Source organism: Catharus ustulatus, chromosome 22, assembly GCF_009819885.2.
Source record: "Catharus ustulatus isolate bCatUst1 chromosome 22, bCatUst1.pri.v2, whole genome shotgun sequence".
NCBI classification, from domain to species: domain Eukaryota; kingdom Metazoa; phylum Chordata; class Aves; order Passeriformes; family Turdidae; genus Catharus; species Catharus ustulatus.
The window spans coordinates 1,995,934-2,022,030 of NC_046242.1; the positions used below are offsets into that span (position 1 = coordinate 1,995,934).

At 46.8% G+C, this 26,097-nt stretch overlaps 1 protein-coding gene across 2 annotated transcripts; it reads right to left on the minus strand.

Moving 5' to 3' along the window:
- Window positions 1–3,369: 3,369 nt before the first annotated feature.
- APPBP2 (amyloid beta precursor protein binding protein 2) lies at window positions 3,370–25,283 on the minus strand. Of its 2 annotated transcripts, XR_004419934.1 has the most exons (14): window positions 25,124–25,283; window positions 16,691–16,779; window positions 16,108–16,259; window positions 15,496–15,619; window positions 11,423–11,591; window positions 10,683–10,772; window positions 10,233–10,300; window positions 10,049–10,154; window positions 9,633–9,757; window positions 9,424–9,509; window positions 8,923–9,113; window positions 8,375–8,540; window positions 4,478–8,203; window positions 3,370–4,439 (listed from the first exon to the last, which is right to left on the minus strand). XR_004419934.1 is itself a non-coding variant. In XM_033078180.1 (13 exons), exons 1-13 carry the CDS (start codon window positions 25,262–25,264, stop codon window positions 7,950–7,952), a joined length of 1,761 nt encoding a protein of 586 aa, XP_032934071.1. In that variant the 5' UTR covers window positions 25,265–25,283; the 3' UTR covers window positions 3,370–7,949. The 2 variants fall into 2 exon arrangements, 1 of the variants encoding a protein (XP_032934071.1); XM_033078180.1 differs by having other exon boundaries at window positions 3,370–8,203.
- Between the last annotated feature and the right edge of the window lie 814 nt (window positions 25,284–26,097).

A 26,097-nucleotide genomic window follows, 5' to 3' on the forward strand; every position in this document is an offset into this window, starting at 1 on the left:
TTCTTCCTTCCAAAGTCATGGAAAAGCAGCTTTTGGAGGAAGCAGCAGCAGCTCCTTTCCTTGCTGGGGCACAAACTCCTCTTCCAGACAGTTGGCAGGGCTGGATCACCACTGGGCTCAATGATCCCAAAGGTTTTTCCCAACCTGAATGGTTCTGGGATCCTGGATGACTGTGGCTGGGCTTTGGGGTTGGCTACCTTTGATTCATGGCTCAATCCAGGCTTTAAGGAAACATCAAATATCAATATTTTGCCCCAGAAATCTTTCAGTCTGACCACTAAAAACCCCAAAGATCCTTCACTGCCACGTGCTGGAATGGGTGGGGGCTCAGATAATGCCTTCAGCTCTGAACCCAAGCCAGAAAAAACCCTCCTAGACCCCTTTGGGGAGCCATTCTTAGAATCAGATTTCTTTTTTAAATGTGGATCCTGTCCCCAAACTCGGGCAGGGGCTTGGGATTCCAGGCTGTCCTTGGAGGATGTTGTATCTCACCCTCCCAGGGCAGCAGAGCAGACACCTGAGTGCTGCACACCTGGATCTTCTCTCTGGATAACAGAGGAATTCCTCCAGCTAAATCCAGTGTAGGAGTGCCTGTGGCTGCTTTAGGAAAATGCTGTCTGCCCTCAAAGTGTCACACTGGTTTAAGAGGGAGCTGAGCAAGACCAAAGGCTGCTCAGGGCTTGGGTTATCCCACAATTTTTCCAGTAGGACTTGAGGTGACTTAGAAGTGACAGGAAAGCTCTCAAGGAAAACTGAGCTCTGCCAGAAATAACCTTGGTTTCCTGACCAGGAGAGGTGGGCAAAGAGGAAAGATTCCAGCTCCAAGTGAAATCCTCAGTGCTCCAAGTAGGATCAGAAAATCTCTGGAATAAAACTGGATGCAATGTTACAGGGATTGCCTTCCCTGCTGCTGCATTTCAGATGGCAGAGGCAGCTGGACCCAAAAATCAGCACAACAGCCTCGTTCATACCTCAGCTTTCCCCTCACCTGGGCAGGAGTTTCAGGGGTGCTGCTGATAATTCTTCCTTCACACCAGCAAACAGAATTATTGTGGAGTCTCCTGTTGTTGGCTTGTTCTTGGCAGGCTGGATCCAGCACACCCCAGCTGTCATTTCCCTGGGGAAAGGGAAGAATTGAGAAAGCTGCAGGAGCACACACAGACACCAGGGATTCCCATTTCCATCATCCAGGAGCACACACAGACACCAGGGATTCCCATTCCCATTTCATCCATCCAGGAGCACACACAGACACCAGGGATTCCCATTTCCATTTCCATCATCCAGGAGCACACACAGACACCAGGGATTCCCATTTCCACTCATCCAGGAGCACACACAGACACCAGGGATTCCCATTTCCACTCATCCAGGAGCACACACAGACACCAGGGATTCCCATTTCCATCATCCAGGAGCACACACAGACACCAGGGATTCCCATTTCATCCAGGAGCACACACAGACACCAGGGATTCCCATTCCCATTCCCATTCCCATCCAGGAGCACACACAGACACCAGGGATTCCCATTCCCATTTCCATCGTCCAGGAGCACACACAGACACCAGGGATTCCCATTTCATCCAGGAGCACACACAGACACCAGGGATTCCCATTTCATCCAGGGGCACACACAGACACCAGGGATTCCCATTTCATCCAGGAGCACACACAGACACCAGGGATTCCCATTTCATCCAGGGGCACACACAGACACCAGGGATTCCCATTTCCATCACCCAGGAGCACACACAGACACCAGGGATTCCCATTCCCATTTCATCCAGGAGCACACACAGACACCAGGGATTCCCATTTCATCCAGGAGCACACACAGACACCAGGGATTCCCATTCCCATTTCCATCATCCAGGAGCACACACAGACACCAGGGATTCCCATTTCCATCCAGGAGCACACACAGACACCAGGGATTCCCATTTCACCCAGGAGCACACACAGACACCAGGGATTCCCATTTCCATTTCCATCCAGGAGCACACACAGACACCAGGGATTCCCATTTCCTTCATCCAGGAGCACACACAGACACCAGGGATTCCCATTCCCATTTCCATCATCCAGGAGCACACACAGACACCAGGGGTTCCCATTTCCATCATCCAGGAGCACACACAGACACCAGGGATTCCCATTTCATCCAGGAGCACACACAGACACCAGGGATTCCCATTTCCACTCATTCAGAGCACACACAGACACCAGGGATTCCCATTTCCACTCATTCAGAGCACACACAGACACCAGGGATTCCCATTTCCATTCCATCCAGGAGCACACACAGACACCAGGGATTCCCATTCCCATTTCCATCCAGGAGCACACACAGACACCAGGGATTCCCATTCCCATTTCCATCCAGGAGCACACACAGACACCAGGGATTCCCATTTCCATCATCCAGGAGCACACACAGACACCAGGGATTCCCATTTCATCCAGGAGCACACACAGACACCAGGGATTCCCATTTCATCCATCCAGGAGCACACACAGACACCAGGGATTCCCATTCCCATTTTATCCAGGAGCACACACACACACCAGGGATTCCCATTTCCATCCAGGAGCACACACAGACACCAGGGATTCCCATTTCACCCAGGAGCACACACAGACACCAGGGATTCCCATTCCCATTTCCATCATCCAGGAGCACACACACACACCAGGGATTCCCATTCCCATTTCACCCAGGAGCACACACACACACCAGGGATTCCCATTCCCATTTCCATCACCCAGGAGCACACACAGACACCAGGGATTCCCATTTCCATCCATCCAGGAGCACACACAGACACCAGGGATTCCCATTTCCATCCATCCAGGAGCACACACAGACACCAGGGATTCCCATTTCCATCACCCAGAGCTGTCACTGTCACAGCCCCAGGGACTCTGGGCTCACCCTCAGGAGCCTGGCCTGGGCTCTCAGAGTGTTCCAGGGCATTTTGCCTTTAAAAATTGAAATCTCAGCCCTGTAAAAAAAGGGGGAGGCTCTGCCTGAGCTCCACTCACAGCTGGGGAGCTGCAGGTCACTCAGATGACACAAACCTGATGGTTTAAAAATAAAAAGCCCCAGAAATGCTGATTTTAACCCACTCTGTGCTCAGGCAGCCACACAGGATCCTTTGGTGCTGCAGGACAGAATCTGGGGAGGAACAAAAGAGCAAGCAGGGAAGGATTCAGGATTCAGGAAGGGTCTGGGAGGGTTCACCACGAGCTCCCCCCTCCCTCTGTCCCCAACAGAAGCCCCATCCACATCCAGGTCAGGATTTCACCCCCTCCTGGCAAGGACAGGCTGAGGGAAGCTGTCACCAATTCACTGCAGATACTCCAGGCTGCGGGAACACTCTATTTATTAGGTCAATATTTCATTTGAGCAATACAGTTACAGAATATCACAATGCTGGTTACAAACAGAGGATGGCTCCGTGGGCACCAGGGGAGGAGTGGGGAGGAAACTTTCCTGACACGACAGGGAGGGGGGGCTGCAAGGTCTAGTCATGAGCAAGATACTTTTATATAAATGAACGTGGCACTACAGGTGGAGATTGTGGTTTAGAGGTGGGTTTGTGTAAGTTCAATTTATACAGTTATACAGTTCAAGCAACATCTTTTTTTTTTTTAATTTTTTTTAATGCTATTAAATTAAAATCCCCTGTAGTTCAATAAAGTATAAAAATAGTACTGAACCTGGTAATATTCAATAAAATGTAGAATTCATTCACATCATTAAGTAGTAAAGAAATTGTAAAGTTGTAGTTACCATGGCAACATTGCTTCCCAGAAAGGAATATACAGAAAAGAAAAGTTACACATATGGTACCTGCGACGAGTATTTAGCGATCCAACACTGAACTTGTGCACCACAAACCAAGTTTCTAAATATCTCTATATATTTATATAGTATATATCTTTTTCATCTTAAAATTTACTTTTGAAAAGAAAAAAAAAAAAAAATGTGCACTTCAACAAACTCACTAAGGCCACTCATGCTATAGATACCGAGGATTGCAAGGAGGAGTGGAATCCAGACCCTAGAGCACACACTTCACACACCCAGGGACTCCTGTGTCACTGCCCAAAACGTTCCTGAGATTTAGGGACAAAAGCATTCCCACTGCTGCCAATTCTCTGTATTGGAGTTTATTTCTAGATAAAGGGAATTTCCCCCACTTCTCCCCAAGCCCTCCCAGGGCAGGGGTGTCAAACACACCCCACAATCAGAGGCAGCTCTGAACTGACACTGGCCATGAATTTTCTCACAGGGAACAAGGACTTGCAGCTAAAATCAGGTTCTGCAGAGGCAGGAGGAAGGATCTGCTGAAAGGCTGGTACAGCAGCTCCTGCCCTGCCAGCCCCAGCCCAGCACACCCACAGCTTCCCCTGCCTGAGGCTCAGAGTTCTCCCTCCTGTGCTCTCCACACTGAGGTGAGAAGGAATGAACTTCAATGTGCATTTTGTACCATGAGGAGCAGCAGTGGCACCTCCAGCAAACTCCCCTCACTGATCCAACCAACCTGACACTGAAAGTTCAACACTGAGGGTTTAACTTCACCAATAATGAAAATTATTTACCTTAAGGTGACACCCACGCTCACCCCTTCTACCCAGTGACTCTAGGGTGATTCCTTTACTCACCTTCATGGAAAAGATGCATTTCACAGGATTTCCACTCCCAGCTCTGCCCTTTCACTGCCAGCCCCTGCGTGGGTGCATTGTGCGTCTAGAAATGCCAATCACTCATTCCTGCATCCATGTTCCACCGTGCCAGGCCCCCAGCACTGACCCAGCTGTGCATGGAAAACCTGCCCTGGGCTGTGGTAGTGGGAGAGAGGAGCCCCAGGGAGGAGAGCACAGGGAACTGCAGCCCCTGCTCTCAGCTCTGCCCAGGGCTGGAGTCAACACCCACCCCAACGAGTCCTTTACCTGCCTCTGGCACCATCCCAGCAGCTTCCCACTCCTCAAAAGCATCAAACAACCAAAGAGCAGAGAGAACAACAGAAACAGCGGCAGCAGAGCATCCCAGACAGGTCCCAGGTGCCAACACAGAACCTGCCAACAGCTCCACTTGGGAGACACAGAACCAAACACCCCCACGGGGGCAGTTCTGTGCTGTCCCAGCCACCAGTGCAGGTCCTGAGCAGGGGCAGCAGAGTTGTCCCAGAGGCAGCAGAGCTGATCTAGGGGCAGCAGAGCCATCCCAGAGGCAGCAGAGCTGATCCAGAGGCAGCAGAGCCGTCCCCAGAGGCAGCAGAGCTGACCCACAGGCAGCATAGCCGACCCAGGGGCAGCAGAGCTGTCCCCAGAGGCAGCAGAGCAGTCCCTGCAGCTGCAGCATCATCCTGCCAACCCCCCACGCCGCAGCAGTGCCAGCAGTCAGCCACAGCCCCCCTGTTCCTGCAGGAGCAGCTCAGCCCCAGCCAGGATTCCCTGCAGGCACGGGAGGAACACGCTGGAGCCCTCAGGGATCACAAGAGCCCTTGGCCAAGTTCCTCCAGCAAAGGGATTCCAGGAGCTTTAGGACCTTCCTCCCTCCCAGCCCAGCCAAGGCACAGAGCTGAAGCAGCTCTGGGAAAGGACAAAGAGGAGCAGCCACCAGAGCTGAAATGAAGCCACCAACAAACAGAGCAGGGACACGTTTGGTTGTGGCAGGAGCTGCCCTGAGCTGAGCAGGGGCAGGAGCAGGGCTGGAACAAGAGCAGTGAGCCCTGAGCTCTGTCAGGCAAACACTGCTGCTCAGCCCAAACACAATCTCAGAGCTCACAGCTGCAGCCCCAGCCTGGGAACACGGAGTGGATAAAGGATCTGCAGCCCATGGCAGGGGAAATCCACACACCCAGCTGGGAGCTTGGACACTTCTACAGAACAGAATCACTCAGGGTCTTTAGAACAGCCCTCAGCCACTTTCCTGCCCAAGTTCTGATATGGTTACATACTTTGTTTAACTTTAAAAAGCTTTTAATAGGCCTTAAGAACTCCTAAGAACTTTATAACTTGTCAGTGCCATAAGCATTCAGGAAGGTTTTGCCTTGTATAGCTGAATTTGTCTGTAGCTCCTACACAGTCATAAACAAAAACTGCTATAAATAAATCACATTTTAAATCCACACAACTGAGTTGGATTTTCACTGAGCAGCTGTTGCAGACACACTGCAGTTAAGTCCTAATACCACAGGGGGTTTTATGCAAATAACTTCTTTTTGCCTCAGTGAAGATATTCTAAGTATGCAATCATTTATCTGCATTCACTAATTATGTTACATTGCATTTTAAAGTTGATATTACTCAGCCTTTCCCCCCCCCCAAAAAAAAGAAAAACACTTGAAGGCACCAGAATATGAACTATTGGCCTGTAAAATTTCACTTCTAAGAAGAGCCATTAAGCTCCAAGTCATGTCCAAAACCTCTACATCTTCCCTGAAGGTCATCCAGCACCTTTCCCTGCCACAAACCCCATAAAACCAACAACAAACCCAACAGAACATCCAGCCCCAGTCCTGGGGGAAGAGCCAGCGAGCCCTGGCTGTGACTGGCCAAGGTACAAACCCTGAAAGGGGGGGGCAGAGAAAGCCCCAAAAGGACAGAACCCACAGAGGCCCAGCCCCAGGGCAGAGCTGAGCTAACAGCAGCGAGTCACTTCTAGTTTGTGTCACACAGACTTTCAAACATTACCCAACATCAGGAATAAAAAAACACCAAACAACACCCAAACCCACACAAGCCCCCAACAGAAGAATTAAGACAAGCTAGTGAGAGAGGCATTCTCAGAGGGGCTGTACAGCTGAGCTCTGCTTCAGAAATTAATGTAAGGAATCATTTCTGGTTTGTACTCTTGTTTAATGTAGAAATGAAGCATCACAAAAAAAAAAAAGACCTGTTGTGCTTTTTGGCATTTTCCACTGACCCCTGCAAACTGTACAGTAAGTTGTGTTCTCCAGAAACAGAAAATGAACTGGATTGTGATACAAAACTCTTCACTGGTATAAACAAGGTACAGCCTCCGTTAGCAGAGAAAGAGCCCACGGGACAGGAAAGGAGGAGTGGCTGCAGCAGAGTGGAGCTTGTGGAGCTGTGGCACTGCCAGGAATCTCTGCAGAAGCTCACTGGGTACAGACAAACCATCAATTCACTTCCTAGCTCTGGATCTATCACATGGATATCATTTGCACTGATCAGACACCTAAATGAGAGAGTTCTACTGTCAAAGTGAATGCAGGGGCAGAATATTAAATTAAAGCCACTGGTCCAAAAGCGGTTTCTAGCAGGCTGGTCCACTGTGGTGTCCTGGTCCTGCTCAGGGAGCTCTGCTGGAGGACACTGCTGCTGGTCTAGGGATCTGCACTGGTCCAGTTCAGGGCATCCACAACAGCACAGCTGGCACTCACGAGCTGACGGTGCTCTCCAGAGTGGGTCTTTGCCACTTCTCTTGGTAAGGCAGCAGCCAAGGCCAGCACATCCTCCCTTTGCTGGCTCTTTACCATGAACTTTGCTACAGTGATAGAGCAGCAAGACCTTTCTCCTACAGCTCCTCAGAGTACAGCTTTTGTTCTCTCTGGGAATCAGCAGAAAGCTCTCTTCCATCCATAATAAGAATGCAACTCTTTTGAACTCAAACAGTTTTATTTAATGGTTTTCTTGCAGACTTTCTGCAAAGTAGCTTCTTTTGAAAGAAGAGAGAAAGAAGGGGGTTTGTTTGGGAATACCAAGTTAAAAATGTGAGCCGAACTAAACATGCCATACACATGCTGAGAGGAATTTAACACACATTCATCCGTATGGGCACTCTTCAGTAGACTGGACCAGTGTTTCAATGCAAATTCCAGCCCCCAGAGAACTACATGGTTTAGATTTCACAGTATGACTTTTCCCCCTGTAACCTGGGGGAAAAAACCTTAACTGGTTAATTGACCAAGTTCTTAGCTGCTCTGTCCATCGAGGTTCTGAGACATCAGAAAAGACTGGACCACTTCTTCCGTGGACTGGGGGCTGGTGCTGACGTCCTCCAGCGCATCCGTGACCGAGAACTGCCGGTCCCGCAACCGGTTCCAATTGGCCAAAATGTTGTGGTACTCAAACACCTTCTCATAATTGCCAATGGAATTGTACAGTTTAATGAGACCTCTGTAATCGTATTCAAGTCCACTGTATCCTTCACCAAAAAGCTTCTTTCCTAAAGAGACCCAAGAGAAAAAACAAATTGAGAGATAAAATTCACAGGCTGCATGAGTTCTCAGGTTATTTTTACCTATAAAATTTGCCTGCATTCTCCACTTATGTTCTAGCAACTACAGACTAAGCCAAATTATTTTCTAAAAACTTGAAGTTTCCTGCAGTCACTCACCAATTGCTATGGATCTCAGATAAAGCTTTTCAGCATTTTCATACTGGTTCATGTCATAGTTGTAGAGGGAGGCGAGATGGCCCACGGAGAGGGCAACTTCATAATCCTCCTGCCCTAGGAGCTGCTCCTTGATCTGGATGGCCTTGATGTGCATCTCCTCTGCTTCCTGCCAGGGTCAGATTCACACAGGTCAGACAGACACCACTCACCACCCCAGAAAAACAGGGAAAAGTCAGTTTAAACAAAGAAACTTAACTATGCAGTAGCTCAAACAGTGGCATTTTGTAACAGGCAAAAAGCAACAAAGCCAAACATAAACCAAGCTCCCCAAATCCTTAAATATCAGCAGATTCTCTGCAGGTACAGATTGTGCCACCCTCTGAGGACATCATCCATCTCCATGGATTCTTTTTGCACAAAGCTTTTGGGGTGAATGATAAGACACAAATTTTCTAAGCACAGAACCAACTGAACTCAGATTGTGGACATTGAAACCCCTCATGTGCAGTGACAGATTTCAGCTGCAGATTCCAGGAGTGAATTCCTACCTTGAACTTCCTCATGGACTGATACAGTCTGCCCAGGTTGCCGTAGTGTTTGGCTGTCTGCACGTTGAACTCCCCAAAGGCTTTTTTAGCCAACTGGAGCGAGGAGAGGTGCAGGTCATGAGCCTCCTGGAGCAGCCTCTGCTCTGTCTCCTTGTTGTGACAGTCTATGGCAATCTCCTCCAGGATAAGTGCTGGGGGCAGGAGACAGGAGCTGTTACTGTGCCCACACCCAGGGAACCCCAGACACGTGGGGACACAGCTCAGCAGGCTTGGTGTCTGTCACAAACTGCTCCCACACTGCTGTGGCAAGCTCCCAACATTTCTTGTATTCTGTAATTTCATCCCCCCACTCCAACTCATCTGGCTAAGATTTTTTTTTGTATTTTAGAAGTGTAAACACCAAGGGCTACAAACACCTCAATTGAAAAAAACAACAAGCCACATTGCCTGGGAGGTTCCAGATAAACACATCCAAATTATGCAAATAACAAAAAGAATTACCTTTAACTCTCTTTGAAGAGGCCAAAAGGAGATGGTCTTCTGGGAGAATGTGAGTGATAATGCCAATAGCACGTTCAGCATGGAATCTGAGAGAGTGGAAATAAAAAATTCAGGATATGTTTATGTACACCAGCAGTCAACTGATAAAATTAGAAATATGAATGCAATGAACATTTCTCTTCATTCACAGCACTGTGTGTTGTACTCACAGTGCATTGTCAAATTTCCCAGAGCTGTACTGGTGAACATATGAGGAATAAGCCAAGTCTTCATGAGCTGTAGCTACGTGGATGTTTTTACCTCCAAATACTGACTGCCGGATATCGAGCGCTGTCTGCAAGGGTTCCAAAAACACAATTTCATCAGCTAACACAGGAAAACAACCCAGGATCATCTCTAGGATCAATCTACTGGCTCTGAAGTGCTCCACATATTTGAGACACTAATTATATAAAAGATACAAGTCAGAGGAAGACACAGAAAGCAAAACCCCATAGCTGGCAGTGTTCAGGGTTTTTTTTAAACCTCATGATTGCAGTAATTAAATCAACTATTCTCTATCTCCAGGAATTAACTACAACATCTGAGATGAAAAACATCAAGAGAAACAAGTCCTGCTGCCTACCTGATAGATGGCAACAGATTGGCAGATATTGTCTACGTTGAGCAAGTAAAATCCGTAGTCTAGTAGCGTGTCAGAGTATTTGGGGTGCTTGGCTCCAAAGTGTTCCCTGCACAAACACACTCCTGTTACAAACTGGGGCAGGCTGAGGGTAATTTCAGAAGGGTTTTTCTGTTATGGTCCTTACCTGGCAAGGTACACAGCGTGCTTGATGAGCTGCTCAGCCTTCTTGAACTCCCGTTTCACCACACAGGCCTGGGCAGGAAGGGAAGCACGTGAGCACTGCCAGCTCCAACACTGCCACACTCACTGTGGTTTTTCATTCCAAAATAGCATTGTGCTCATTAAAGGACTTTTTGGTTATTTAAGAAAAGGAGCACAGCATTACTAAATTTGTTATTTTATGCTGACTGAGGGGATTGTGCTGTACCCAGTCCAGATCCAAGAGGGATCAGAGCCCTTGCAGAGAAGGGTGACATTGTCACCATGGTCACTTGTGCAGCTCTGAGTTTCAAAAAGACAAATAGAAACAATCCCCCCCCCACACACACACTGATTCTGAGACAAACAAACAATAACCCTGAGGAGGATTCTGGAGGAATCAGTACCCAAAGCAAGGGGGACATTCTAGAGTCACCTTTGATGCTTGTCGTAGCACATCCACCACCACTTTTACAGGCAGCCCAACTGTGATCTCCCTCATGGCTTCTATGCACCACTTATAGGCCTGTGGGACAGAGAGGTACCAACACAATGAAACTGGAACTTCACAACATTGTAACATCATGAAAAAAATATTACCTGCCTCTGAAAAGCTGGTCATTTACATCCCAAAATGTAAAATATACAATTTGATTGCTCATTGTAATGAATTGTCTATTTATGTCTTAAAAGACAGACTTAAAAACCACTTTTAAGCTGAATAGTGAATATGTAAGTGTTCTATATTAATTTAAGGTTTATAATATTACAATGACTTTTACAGACAGAGCAGGTATTTTATAATCTTTAAGCAATCCTCACAATTCCCATTGTGCAGAACAACACTGTCAGTGAGCTCAGGAATTAAAGAAAAAACAGTTTATGGAGTAGTTACACTTCAGAGAGAGTTTTCCAAACCAGGTGCAAAGACTCTGTTCTGCTATTCATTTTCAATTATTAAAATAAGCTTTTATAACATTTCATTTACAGGTGGCCAACACACATGGGCAAAGTTACACACATCACGTTGGTCCAAGTGACTACACACAACACCACATGGAAACAAGAGCAGATAAATGAATCCCTGCTCTGGCAGTGCCCCAGGAGGGCAGAGCAGGACTGGGGAGGCACATCCAGGAGGTGGCAGTGCCAGGAGAGCCCCCCAGCCTCACTCACCTCGTCATAGTGGCTCTTGGCAAAGAGCAGGGCACACAGCTCCCCGTACAGCGCTGCCTTGTTGGCCTGCTGCCCGTGCTTGGCCAGCTTCTCCATGTAGGACTGGGCCAGCTTGAAGGTCTCCTCTCCCAGGTGGTACTTGCAGTTCCCATTCCGAACGTGCAGCAACCTTGGGGGATGCAGAGAGAATTGCTGAGGGGGCTGCAGAGGCCTCTGCCTGAGCAGCACCAGGGACACTCAGGGCTGGAGCTCTGCCAGCCCAGAACTGCCCTGCAGGGTCAGAGCAGGAATTTTTCCTGCTGGAGATGTCACAGGATTTTACCTATTGACACAGTTTTGCCTCTGTGTGTTATTTTCCATAAAATAAAGCCCCTTCTTCCCAATGCTGATGCAGTTCTTCTCCCAAAGCCCATGCCCTCACTGTCTGAAATCCCTTCCACCTCCTTCCCAAAGGATAGAGCTTCAAACAGCCACAGTAAGCACAACACAGCTCATTTTCCAGCATCCCTATGCTTTTCCCCCAAACCCTGAGTAGCTCCAAGTGGGCATTTTTGTGCTTTGGGGATTGAGGGAGGTCTCACACAAGGTTTAGTCCCATCCATTCCACATGAGACCCAGCTGCCCCAGGACAGACCACAACTCAACCCCCCCCTGCTCTTCCCTCTCCTCCCCTGCTGCCTTCCCATCTGAAGGATCAACACCCAAACAAACACAGCCAGTAACAGCCAGCACTGCTGAAACTCACTCCTGCTCCTCCTGAGAGGTAACAGTTCCAACTTGTGGCACTTATTACAAATAAAAGTAAAGAATTTGTGCATCAGTGCAGGGTGATGCTCACTGGCTTTAACCAGGTGCATTTGCAATGGGTGTGTTTTGATATTCCAAGCCCCAAGGGCAGAGCTGGATTCCCAGCCAGGGCAGCTGCTCCTGCTCCATGGCAAACACCTGCCAGGGAGCAGACATGGAATTTTGGTGAATTAACCTCCACTGTCCCTGCTGGAAATGTGTCATTAGACAGTGAGTAACAAACTGAGAACTCCAGGCAAGGCTTGGAAATCAGGGCAACAGCACAGGGAGAGAAGTGCACAGAGGGAAGGGAAGCAGAATGTGAAGCTGCACTGCAGAGAGGCTCAAACTCCATGTGGGTTAATGTACAGGAACAGCATTTCAGTCCTCAGATGACACATTAGGATAAAACTTCCAAACAGTTGTTACAGGGGGAGGAGTGAACAGTGAAGTTTTTGCTCAGTTTCTTTTCTTTTCCACTTGCTCCAAGTAGAGATTTAAGCTACAGCAGTCATTCCCCTCAGCTCATCCTAAAAACTCAGCCTGTCCAACACTGTCCTTCTGTTCCACACCCAATGCATCACCAAACTCAAACAGCAATCAGAAAGGAAATAAAGTTCCCATTTTCCTAAGCAGGGCGTGAAGGCAAGTACACCACAGATGAGCATTTGCTGCACAAAGGGAACATCAAAAGAAAAGCCCTTCAAAACCCTGCAAAAGCTACAAAAACTCTCCAGTGGGAAACAGCACCATGGCTAAACAACACACAGCAAAAAGCAACACCCACATTCTTCCTTGAATAAAGCCTCAGAACCAAACACGATGTACAAGTGCATTGTGTGCCTGGTCACAGGAACATTCCAGCAACAAGAGGCAGGAATTATGAAGAAATGAGAGAAGAATTAAGTAAACAGTTTTCCTAAAGAGAAAAAGCCATTTTGCCAACACCATTCAGTTGGGAGCTGCTCTGCAACATCAAAACCACAGAGCCCAAATCCCATGTAATGGAATAAGCCAGTGGGGATAGCACTGCAATTTAGATAAGCTCCTGGGAAAGATCATATCCAGTGTCTGGATGCTTCAGTGATAGTGCCTAGAAACAAAGAAATCTCCCCAAAAACCAAGCTAAACCTAAGCCAATCCTCTAGGATAAGCAGAGTTTATGTGATCCAGTTCTGAGTAACAAAAAATCCTTTATTAATCCACAGGAATCTTAGGAGATAAAGCCAAGAGGAAGAGAAAAGGCCTCGGGACACTTATGCTAATGGCTCTGAACCTCCTTTGATGTCTGCAATAACAGCTTTTGGGGACTAACCTCCCCCAACAAATCCAGGCTCTCAGAGCCAACACAGCAGCTTAGGAAGTCTAAAACCACCAGAAGAAAACAACCCAAGAATCAGCCAAATGTGCAACAATGAAGTGGGAGAACCATGTATTTATGTTATGCATTTGTACCTTATTGTTTAACACAGAATAACGAGAGAAGGCAAACCAAAAGGAGCACCACACTCCAGGGAAGGTCAGAGAAACCTCACACCTTCTCCACAGAATTTACAGGGAAACATCAACTTGTGTTTAAATAACACAAAACTTCCCTCTTTTTAAACTGTTCTATTAATACAGCAATGCATTAATTCAACTCCCAAAGATTTGTCTTGTTAGCTTTAGAGCAAGAGCTGCCACTTTTACAAAGTGTGGTACTTTCAAAAGCTGGACTTGAATTTAGTTTCTGTAAAACTCCCCCCCAACTCCAGTGCAAGAGCCTCCTGCAGTGAGGATCAGGTGGTAACAACACAAAGTTTATTCCCAAGCTGAAAGGCTGTGAACTGAGTATAGACTGCTCTGCCACACAAAGATGTTCAGATTTTAGATCTAGTCCTTCTCCAAGTGTTGGACATTCTTTCAGGTTGATACAACTCCAAACCAAGGATGAACATTTGCCATTCCCAGCTGCCCAGAGGGGTGATGTCCCTGGGGAACAATGGATGTCTCTACCAGCAGAGCCAACAGCCCAGGTCAGAAGGGCTCATTCTAACACAGGATGCTTTCTTCTAGCACACAATGACAATCTCCTTTCCACACTACTGCCCAGCAGAGACAGCTCCCTTTTTTCCCTCCCTTTCTTTCCCTTCTTTTCATTTCTATTTGGAGAAGGTGACAGAGTTATTTTTAAGCAACTTCTCCAGCTTGCCAAAGAGCCTGATACAAGGAGAAAACTTTTTTTAGATTAATTAGAAGGCAAAGGACCAAGCAGTAACTGTGGCTCTATATCCATCATTCCCCATCCCAGGGAGTTGGATCTGTGTGCCCAGGCTCCTGGCATCATTTCTGGAATGGCAGCCAGCAGAACCAGGCAGAGCAGTGTTGCCATGGCCCTGGGGCTGGCACAGGACATCAGCAGCTCTTGGCAAAGCCTCTTTACTCTTCGTGTTTGCCCAGCCATAAACAAGATGCAGGGCTTTTTTTGGAGCAGCTTTCCAAACAAGTTTTGCTCTATATTCAGATAAATACAGCACATGCTTTGTTCTTTGTTACAACAGCTAAAAAAAAAATAAATTAAAAATCCTACTTTAACTCTGCCCAGCAGCCTCCAGGTGCCCATGGGCACATCTGGAATGTGCAAAACCAGGTTGGGCATGGTGAGAGCAACAAACCCCAGCCAGCTCCTGCCTGCAGCTCATCACACCTCAACACACAGGGGAAGAGCTACAGAGACCTCTGTCAATGAAATGGGAACCTCTGCATTGAGGAAAACAAGGCAGCTTCAAAACTAACAGGAAAAAAAAAGCCCTTTTCCAAATGTTTTCAGCCATGCCCACAAGAACTGGACATCCAGATCTTTACCAGGCCCAGAGCTAAGCACTCAGCACAGAGTAAGTTCTCCTGCTGGATCTGGAATAGTAAAGGTAAGTTTAGCCTTAATTTCTGCTCAACTGTATCTATATTGTTTGCATTTGGATTTGCCAAATTCTCTTTGTAGTAAATAGAATTTTCAGCAAAGCCCAACACAGAACACTTCTTCACATGCAAAAATCCTTGGGAAAACAAGAACTGCTGGACCACTCTTATCATCCAGGAGAGATTACACAGGACAGCAAAACACTGGGTTTTTTAATCCATTGTACTGTGCTGCCAACTTAGAAGCTGAAAATCCAGGGATTAGTGTAAAACAAGCACCTCCTGATCTTCAGCTCTAGCCAGCAAAGTGTTTTGGTGCAGCAGAGCACTAAAGGAGCATCTGGAGCTGGATGGCTCCAAGGTTTCCCAGGAATTCAAGGTGAGCTCACCTCACACAACACTCCACAGCACGGAACCAGTGAAGGATTTCATCGTGGAGGGTGCACAGCTGAAGGCAGGAAAGGAAAACCTTCTCAGCATCACTGTACCAGCCTGCATCTGACAGGAAACCCCCTGAAAAATCAGCAACAAACAGCAATTTGAAGAGCAAAACATATTTTCAAGAGAAAAAGGTCTTGCAAGACTGATCACTTATTTCAGAGACCTGCATGTACAGACAGAAATCCTGTCAAGGTCAAACCCTCCTGACCTGGAAGCATGAAATGTAAGAGAATTCTCCTACAGCTGAAGGAATAATAATACTTTGGTTTTTGGTATTACAGAGCTTCCCTACAAATTTCTGCCAAAAAAAAATCTCCAAAAAACTTACCTACACTAAAATAATACAAATTCTTCATCACATCTGCAAACCAATTTTAAACCTAAACTATTGGAACTAAACATTCTTAGATATTAAAACCCAATCTATTTCTTTTAAGACACCAAGTAGCTTTCTAAAAATTCCATTCCAAAACACACAGTTCTTTAAAAGGCCTATCTTTAACAGGAGAAAATTTGTTATATTAATTGAGAGAAAGCAAAGAGCCATGAGCAGCAGTTACCTAACACAAAGCCAATCTGGATTGCTTTTTCTTTCACAGCAGCATCTGACTCTGCAATGTAGGAGCACCGTCTGCTGAAGGAATAGGCCAGGACAGAAGCAACCTTGACTCCATGGTCCATCAGAGCCTGGAAACAGTGATGCAGCAGATGTCTGCAACACAGAGAAGCAGAATTTGGTTACATCAGAATTTTGAAAGCAGTCAGTTGGCTCTCATGAATTCCAAGGACAGAAATGAAACCCAAAGCAAACGAGCAGTGATGGCTCCATTAATACCACACAGCCATGGGCTGACTCCAAGCTCATCCCAGTTACAAAGAATCTGATCTGAACCAGTCAAATTGGAATATTTACTGATAGGAAAACTCTTCAAACTGGGGCAATCCTACCAGGATTTGCTAAATCAGCAGGAAATGGGTGCTGGGACTGCCACTCCCAGGGATTCTGGGCACCGACCTCTCAGTGTTGAGCAACTGGGGAGGGGGGGGTTTGCATCATTTGTTTTTCATGTTTGTGCCTTTTTTTAACATCTCTTCCTAGATAAAGAGTTGAAATAAAAATTACTGTTCTATTAAGAGACTCACCTTTTATCTAAAGCTCGTAGCACCTTTGCAAAAACTTCTAGTTCACAAAATTCACTACCCAGCTGGCACAAGCGGCCCTGTTGGTAAAGCTGAAAAAATAAATAAAACAAGTAAATTAATCTTAAAAATTAAGATTGAGTTTTTCTGGGAAATTCAGTTTACTAGCAGAGATAACTTATGATGAAATCTAGACTTTAAAGCATTGAAATTCAGCAGGCTAAAAAGTTCCTGTATCAGAAGATTTCACCTCAGGAGCACAATTTCAGTGTTAAAAACTGACCTATGAGAGGTCCATAGATGGTTTCAAGGTTTTTTTTTTTTTACTCTATGGATGTATTTCCAGGTGTTTGTGCCCTCCTGTATCACCAAAACACTGCCAGTGAAAGCTACAAACACAAAACCAAGAAATGACTGAAGTCAGCAGAAACTACAATTGACAGTTTTGACACCAAATGCTTTCAGAACATGTTTAAATAACACATAATCCAGGATGCAGCAATGCAAATATATCAGATAAAAAAAACCCCAAAGCCACAAGTTCTGCAAGGGGTCACTCACCAAAACCAGCACTGCAGACAGACCCAGCCCTGTCCCCACTGACACCTGAGCTTCCACAGGTGATTCCCCCAGCAGAAAATGGGAAATCTCCACTCTGCTCATGCATTTATTAAAAGCACTGCTTGTTTTATGCCCACAGTGATTTGTGCCTGCAGATAAGCAAATTTATCAGCTGAGTTCCTCACAATAAAGCACAGACAGCTGTCCCTGCAGTGCATGGTTAAATTCTGCCACATCAGGCTATAAATGCTATGGATTTACACAGGTACAAAGGGACTGTGCAAATAAATGTCAGAGAAATCCATTGTGAACTCTTAATTCCCATGATCTGAAAGGCCCTGACCCCCAGGTGAGCACAGGAGGGAACAGGACCTGAGGTTGCAGCACTCCACACCTGCCACAGGCACCAGCAGTGCTCCAATGAACACATTCATATCCCTCCCACTTTTAATAATGCCTTCAAATGCTTCCAGTGATAGCATCTGGTGCCTGCTTCACCTTTCCCTCCACAAACACTGGGAGCTGATGAATTAATATTCCAAACACAGCACATGAGAACATCTCAGACAGAAATTTAGTTCTAGTCAACTCCTATAAAAGCACACAGCACTGGCTCTAGAGCACAGCAAATTTGTTATTTTAACAACATGACCTACAAAAAAAACTTCAAAAATACTTTGACCTAATAATGTCAATTGCCAGAAATGAATTGTTTTTCTTTTCACTATCTATTTTGCTGGGAGAACATTAAAAAATAAAAAAAAAAAAAAGGAAGTCTTTTAAAAAACAGAGCAAGTTTTCATGCAAAGTTAGTGCTCAGATAAAGCAGCGTGTCCCTGCACTTCAAAGGGATCAGAGCTCCTGCTGGAGCTGGATTCTCTCTGGCACTGAAGGAACAGCCAGCCTGCTGTATTTAAAAGCTACAGTCATGGTTAAATGTTCTCATTCCTTCAGCACAGCTGTCTCATAGTGAATGTTCTATAAAACCTAAAATGTATTTTCTGCAGTAAAAAAAAAAAAAAGCAGCTGTTTAAATTGCCTGATATTCCATGCCCAAAGTGAAGGTGGGCATCTATCAATAATTGATGAGATCATTTCTGGAGGAGGCTCAGACATCCCCAAAGCATTGTAGCAGGATTTAAGGCAACCAAAAACACTATCACATTTTACAATGCTCTAGTACAGTATCACTCCCTCCCATCACCTTGCCAAATCCCAGAGATTCCTGGTTTATCAAAAATTAACCTGAGTAAGACTTTTAAAAAATTTATACATTTATGAGGTTACATAAACAGCTCTTGTAAGGAGAGAATCCCTCTTACAGGAGATTGTGGATCTGTCAGGGAGTAAATGGCCTGGTGGGCTGGGAGGGAGGGGGAAGGTCCCACAGGCCCCTCAGGTTTGGAACATCAATCATTTCAGGCACATGGCAAGTTTGGCTCAGCCCCGAAGTCCAAGCTGCAATTTTGCACTGCTCTAACTTGAAATACAACATCCTTGGGACTTTTACTACCCCTGTAACCCCTTCTCTCGACATACTGGCAAACATTTTGAGGAATTAACTCAGCTGGAAGCCTCTTGGAACTGTTGTGGCTGTTACAGCAATATTTTCAAACAAAATTTGACATGGAAATAGTGAGTATACGTCAAACTGTGAAGTAATTCCAGGAGATCCAGCAACACTCATTGAGAAGCACTTGGGAGCACTGAAGAAATGATTCTCTTGTTAAAGCTCCAGAGAGACAGAATTCCTGACCACAGCCTTGCTACATAACATGAAAACAAAACAAAACATTGATTCAATAAAAACATGCCCTGACATGAGCACAGAGCTTTGGACTTCTAGAGAATCACTCTGCTCTTTCAGACACCAGCTTAACCTATTTGCAACCCACCAGGGATTTCTTTTTCTTTAACTACAGAAAAATGACTCAAAGTCTGCAAGATGACTCCCAACTCCATCAGCTCAAAGGAGTTCAGGTATAAATTTAATATACAGGTGGATTGTTACACACATGCACAGCTGTGAGAAGCCCAAGTTAGATCTCAGGATCTAAGGCTGGATGTTGAATTGCATGTTACAAAATCTGCACATTGTGGTGTCCCCAATTAAACACATTAATGACATTACTTACAACTTTATTATTATATCATAATTCTATTAAAGTCCTTGTTTTTCTCTCACTGGGTAGATTAAGCTTAAAAAACAAAACCAACTTTCTCTAAACATAATAAAAATATTTTTAAAATCATTTCTTAAAGCAGATGGGGGTTAATTCCAGCCAGCTGCACAAGGATCCTCTAGAAGAGGAACCGAAGAAGACGCAAGTAGAAAAATATGCTCCTGTTGCTCCAGTTTGGAAGAGGATGGAAAAACATGGATACTTCAGTAAGAATTACAGAGGAAATCCAAGAAGCTCCTCAGCATGTTTTGTAATGCCTAATAATGCAATATGGAGCATCAGAGCAGACTGGGGAAGGACACTGTACAACAAACAGCAGAATTTGGGGAAAAAGTTGGGCTGAAACCAACATCTTCCTGCCCCACTCCACAAGGAAGGAAAAAGTTTTCCTGAGTCAACAGTTCACTGAATCAATCTGTTGACAAATGACTCATTACTAAAAATAATCAGTTTGAAATTTAGGTACATTCCATGCTTTTAAATCAATTTCAAAATCATCTACAAACCCTCTGGAACAGCACTGCTACTGGATAATGTTTCAGGCATAAAAGAAATAAAATTCCAGCTCTCCTTGGAAAGCACAATGCCAGCCCAATAAATAACCTAGAAAAAAACCCAGTGTTATTGAACCAGTGTGAATTCAGAGACAACTTTGAGAGCCCAGTGCTTGCAAACTCCAACATTCCCTCTGCTCTGCTCTCTGGGCCAGAGCAGCAGAGTTTGTGTTCCACAGAACCCAGCACAACAGATACAAAGTCTTGAGCCTCACACACACAGCTCTCCTCAGGAACTGGGAAAACCCAGCCTGCTTGGAGCTCAATCAGCCCAGAGGAAATGAAGTAGAAATAGGAATGATTGTTCAGCAGGAGCTCAACACCTCTGCTCATGATGTGACCTCATTATCTCAATTATGATGAGTTCTGGTGTCTCAGACTCAACAAGGATACTGAAAGGGCTGGGAAGTTGGGAGATACCAGGATGAGGAAAACACAAGCCATAGTAAGAGGTTAAAAAAAAAAAAAAGCAGTCTGAGTAGCACAAGTTTGAAGACAAAAGTTTCAAACCAGTAGAGACACAACAAGAAAAGACAGTTCAGTTCACATCTAAATTTAGACTGCAGAAATAAGGCATGTGTTAATAATAATAACTGGCAAAAACTCATGAGGTAATGATTCTCCTCCACTGTCAGGCTTTAATTGGAAGAGGTGCTGGAAGGATCTGATTTAAACCCAGCAGCACTGAGTGCACAGAGAGGCTGGACACGTGTGTGAAACCATCCCTGTTCCCCCACACACCTCAGTGCTGACCCCAAACACAGCAGGAGGGGAGCTCAGGGTCTGAGCTCACCTGGGGGCACAGAGAAGCCCCTCAGGGAGCTCTGGGATGCTCAGCCTCCCTCCCTCTGTGCTGGTGACCTTGGCTGTATCTCCCAGGCAGGGGAGCTCAGCCTGAAGCAGCAGCACAGCCACACTTCATTTCAGGGGGAGTTCATCCTCCTCACTCCCATCAAATCCCCAGAGAACAAACCTTGGGACAAGCTTGTTACAGCCTAATGGACAGAAATTATGCTTCTAAAGATTCTCCATCAGTAAACTCAACCTCTGCTGCAATGCAGAGATTGGACATTCTGCTGCTTGTCAACAGTCAGCAAATTCCTGTTTGTTCATTTTCTTTGGTTCAAAGAATGCCTAAACCTGAGAGAAACCAAATTAATGTCATCTCCAACTCCTTCTGTGGTTAATGACCTCACCAGAAAATGTTCCAAGAACAAATGACTTTCAAGAAAAATCAATTGGAAGAAAAGAGAAACACACAACCCAGAAAAGACATTCCAAAAGGAAAATGAACTGGGATGAAGCTCCTTGCTAACCAACACAGGTCCAAGATGAGGCTGGCACTGTGTAACTGCAACAAACACCAGGGACAGAGAGCACCAAAGCACCTGGAGAACCAAAGCCATGAGACAATTATGCAAAATCGAGTCTAAAGAGAAGCACAAGGGGGAAGAACTGAAATCTGTACAAGACACTGACTGGAGAGTGCAAAACCTGACTTCTGCCAACAAACTTAATTCTTGACAGCAACATCCTCCCTCACAACTTATCCTCACCCCAACAAACTACAGAATATAAGAAGTTGACTTTTTTCAAGTTTTGGGGTTTTTTTTGGTTGGTTGGGTTGTTTTGGGTTTGTGGGGGTTTTTTTCTGTGTGTTTTTTTCCTTGCAGTTTACTCCAGCTGTCACTACTTTTTTAATATATAATTTTGGCATTTTGCTCATATGCTGAATCTCAGTTATGTGAGATCCAGCATATTTCTTTCTTTGGCTTCTAAAACCTACACATCCTCTCTCTCATCCTCCCCCCCCAAAAAAAAAACCAAGCAAGAGAACCTAACTAGTTCAACTAGGAAAAAACCCAATCACAAACCTGGCAAACACCCAAAGGAAACAAAGGATGATATGTGTGCACATTTTTATTTTTTCCCCCCCCAGAGGCAGGTGTTACTTGTAACAATACTAGTTATTAAGCTCCTCAAAATACAGCTGTGATTAATACGACATTTAAATATTTTGTAGCCCAAATGTAGGCTCAGAAACTTCCAGGATATCCTCAGGAGCATCCTGCTCTGCCTCTTATTTTTCTAATGGTTGCAAGGAAAAGTCAAACAGTGCCTGAAAAAAAGAGATATGCAGTGATACCCTGCTGAAGCAGTGCAGGGTTATTGTTTCTCCACAATCATGATTATTTGATAGTGCCTTGTTCTGAGCTTTAGTCACTGTTTGACAATGCTCCAGAAAGATAAATATGCTCAGTGTGAGGAACCTGCCTGTTCCTGTCACCTTGCAGCAGGACCCACTCCTTATCAAGGCCACAAGAACATCCTGCAGCTATCCCAGATCCATTCCCCACTCAGGGGCAGAAGGCACAGCCCAAAAATTCACAATTCTGGGAGATGCAGAGGTAAAACAAACAGCATTTGTTAAGGAGGGAGAAATAAAGGTAATAAGTGATGAAACACTGGATTAGGGGGTGCCCTGGAGAACAGCACCAAGACACTGCTGGCATTTTCTTCCTTGAAACAGCAGCACATTGACTGTCCCTGCTGCTGAATCTCACCTCCAGCTTCTGAATCTACCTGGGCACACCTGGCAAACGTCAAGTTTGAGTGTTCACACCAACAAATATGATAAAAACATTTCTGTATGCCACAGACAATTAACATCCATAGACCAAAATAAAATCTGACTGGTACCACCTTTATTGTTTGCAAAAATCAGTGGCAGTTTCTCAAGTACCACAAACCATGACTAATACCTAAATAAAAAACTGTAACTTACAAGTGAAAGATTGGAAACGTTCTTATTCCTTTTAATCATCAGAGAATGAAAGCAATACAGGATACTAACAAATAACTGCCACCCTCAAACACAGCAGCAACAAACACCATGTAGTCAAACATATTTAGAGATCTTCTAGTCTCTCTTGCTCCCAAAACTGTTAATAACTTTGGAAATTCTACTTCTGCTTTAAGGAACTCATGGAATATGGCTCACCATGATGAACTGGGATTTAATACCCACCTGATATTCAAAATAACCAAAGCAGCAAAGCACCATACACCGTGAGAGGGATGCTGTCCCCAGCCTAACTCACTCAGCTACCCCTGAATGACACTTTTGATGCTGCTGTCATCCAAAAAGAGACTCAAGAACCAGTTACCACATGTTCTAGAGGTGCACAGAGAATCACAGGATGCTTTGGGAGGGAAGAGGACCTTGAGGCAGCTCCAGCCCTGCCAAGGGCAGGGATGCCATTCTCCAGACCAGGTCACTGCAGGCCCCATCCAAGCTGGCTGTCCTACACAGAAAAGATGACACTGAGGACATGGAAGCCCAGCCCACTCTGACACTCACTGCAGGCATGGCCCAGTTTGGTTCATTCTGTATCAGGACATCCCAGAGATGTGGGCTGGTAAGAGGAATATCATGCACCTTACACAGTTCAAAGACTCCAGGTGTGGAACACAGAAATTACAGGAAAAGTGAGGGGGAATGGCTTCAAACTGACAGAGATTAAATTAGAAAAAGATGGCTAAGGTGGGTGAGGCCCTGGCACAGGTGCCCAGAGAAGCTGTGGCTGCCCCTGGATCCCTGGCAGTGCCCAAGGCCAGGCTGGACAGGGTTGGGAACAGCCTGGGACAACAGAGGAAGGTGTCCCTGCCATGGCAAGGGTGGGGTGAGATGGGCAGAAAGGTCCCTTCCAACCCAAAGCACTCTGTGATTCCATGTAATCACTGCCATTAACAGCTGGACATTAACATCTGCCCAGCAAGATGAAAAACCCAGGTACCCAAGCAGAAGAAACATGCTGGAGAGTCTCCTCAAAAATCAGATGTGCTGCTGGATCTTCTTCAGCATGGAACAACTCCACGTGAACCTGATTCAAATCAATCACTCAAGAGTGCTAACAAAAGCATGAAAAGTCAATGATCTATTAAGCTCACCTACAGATGAGTTTTTAAACATCCTCAGATATTTCTATCATCAGAAGGAGGTTTTGTTTCATGTTTTTAAAAGCCAACAATCTCTCACCTGAATGAACATGAGAACAGCCAAAGCCAAGAAAGTTTATTTGTCAATGGTCATACCGATTAACAGCTGAAAGTAATCCCAAAATGTTCTTCCACGTTGTGATTTTCTTATCTTTAGCTGATGTGTCAATCACATCATTATCTGTGAGCATGCTCACATGTCATAAAAATGGGTTTCCATCCTTCTCAGCACCTAAGGCAGACATGAAAGAACCAGGACACAGAAAATCTTCATGCCTGTTTCAGTGCTAGAGAAGCAATTTCCCTGTCTCCAGTAAATGCTACTACTCCCCACGTGTGATGGGTCATTAGCCCTGATTCATAAAGACTAGTCTAAAGAACAATTTCATTTAAAAAACTCTTAAATTTTTAGAAATTTGCTAGGAGAGGAGGGTTATTCCTCATGTTGGGTTTTTGGGGGTTGTTTCTCCCCTGATGAATGCTCATTTCCAGCTGTTCCTGCACATGAATGAAACGCCTGTTTAGTGGACAATAAGAAATTAATGGACCATCTCAGTGCACCTTTTACACCAAAACTGTATATTCCAGGGGCAGCTGAACGAGGAACAGCCCTTTCACCAAGGAATAATTTAATACTAATAAACTACAGCATTAAACAACTGTCAGCTCTTTCCATCTGCTTCCTACCAGATAATTTATACCAGACCACGGCAAACTGCTCCCTCAACCACCGACATCACCGTGTCCAATACATTATTATAAAAAAAAAAAAGGGGAAAAGGAAAAAACATCATCCAGCACAGCCAGCCCGGCCTCATCCTGCCCGCACCGCTCCCCAATGGCGAGAGGCGCTTTCCCCCCGCGACCCCCAAGGCCGGGCCCCGTCCCCGCGTCCCTCCGGGGGCTCCCAGCCCCTCACGGCGGCCTCGGGGCGGCTCCCGGGGGCAGCCACAAGGCCCCAGCACGGCTCGAGCCCGCAGCCGCCGCTCCTCGGGCCCCGCAGGCCCTGAGCCCCCGGCCCGCCCTCCGGGCCGTGCCCAGAACCAGCGAGACCCCTCAGCCAGGCCAGGCCCGGGCCGCTTCTCCTTCCACGTCCCGCAGGCCCGGCCGGGCCCGGCCCCGCTGGGCCGCCGCCGTACCTTGTAGTACACGTCGAACTGGATGTTCTCGGGCAGCGAGCGGATGTCGCGGCGCCGCGCCCGCCCGTAGCTGTCCACGACGGCCGAGATGGCCGTGTTGTAGAGCGTCTCGGGCACCCACTCCAGCTCCACCGCGGCCATCTTGGCTGTGCGGAGCCGCCTTCCCCTCCCTCCCACCCTCCCTCCGCCTCCCGCCCGCTCCGCCTCACGGGGCTCCCGCCGCTCTGCCCGCTCCGCCTCGCGCCCCGGGGCTACCGCGGCTCCCGCAGCCCAGCCCAGCCCGCTCCGCCTCACGGGGCTCCCGCAGTCCTGTCCGCCTCATGGAGCTCCCACAGCCCAGCCCGCCTCACACCCCGCAACCTCCCGCAGCTCTGCCTCACGGGGCTCCGCAGCCCAGCCCGCCTCACACCGCGCACCTCCCGCAGCCCAGCCCGCTCCGCCTCACGGAGCTCCCGCAGCCCAGCCCGCCTCACACCGCGCACCTCCCGCAGCCCAGCCCGCTCCGCCTCACGGAGCTCCCGCAGCCCAGCCCGCCTCACACCGCGCACCTCCCGCAGCCCAACCCGCCTCACGGAGCTCCCGCAGCCCAACCCGCCTCACAACCCGCACCTCCCGAAACTCTGCCCGCTCCGCCTCACGGAGCTCCACAGCCCAGCCCAACCTCCCGTCCCGCAGTTCTCATCCCCCTGCCCGCCCGCTCTCCATCGCGCCCCGTGGCTCTGGGCTCCCCCTCACACCCCAAGGTCTCCTACGGTAACGGGGCAGTGTGAGGGAGACATAAGACAAGCAGGGCAGAGCTCTGGGGTGCGGTTTTATAGAGGGTCTGGAGCAGCTCCCTGATGAGGAGAGGCTGCGGCAGCTGGGCCTGGTTAGTGTGGAGAAGAGCGAGAAGGGATCTCGTTAACGCGCTATAAAACCTCTCACAGGTGACAGAGGATGGTGCTAGATTCTCTCCGGTGATGCCCAGCAACAGG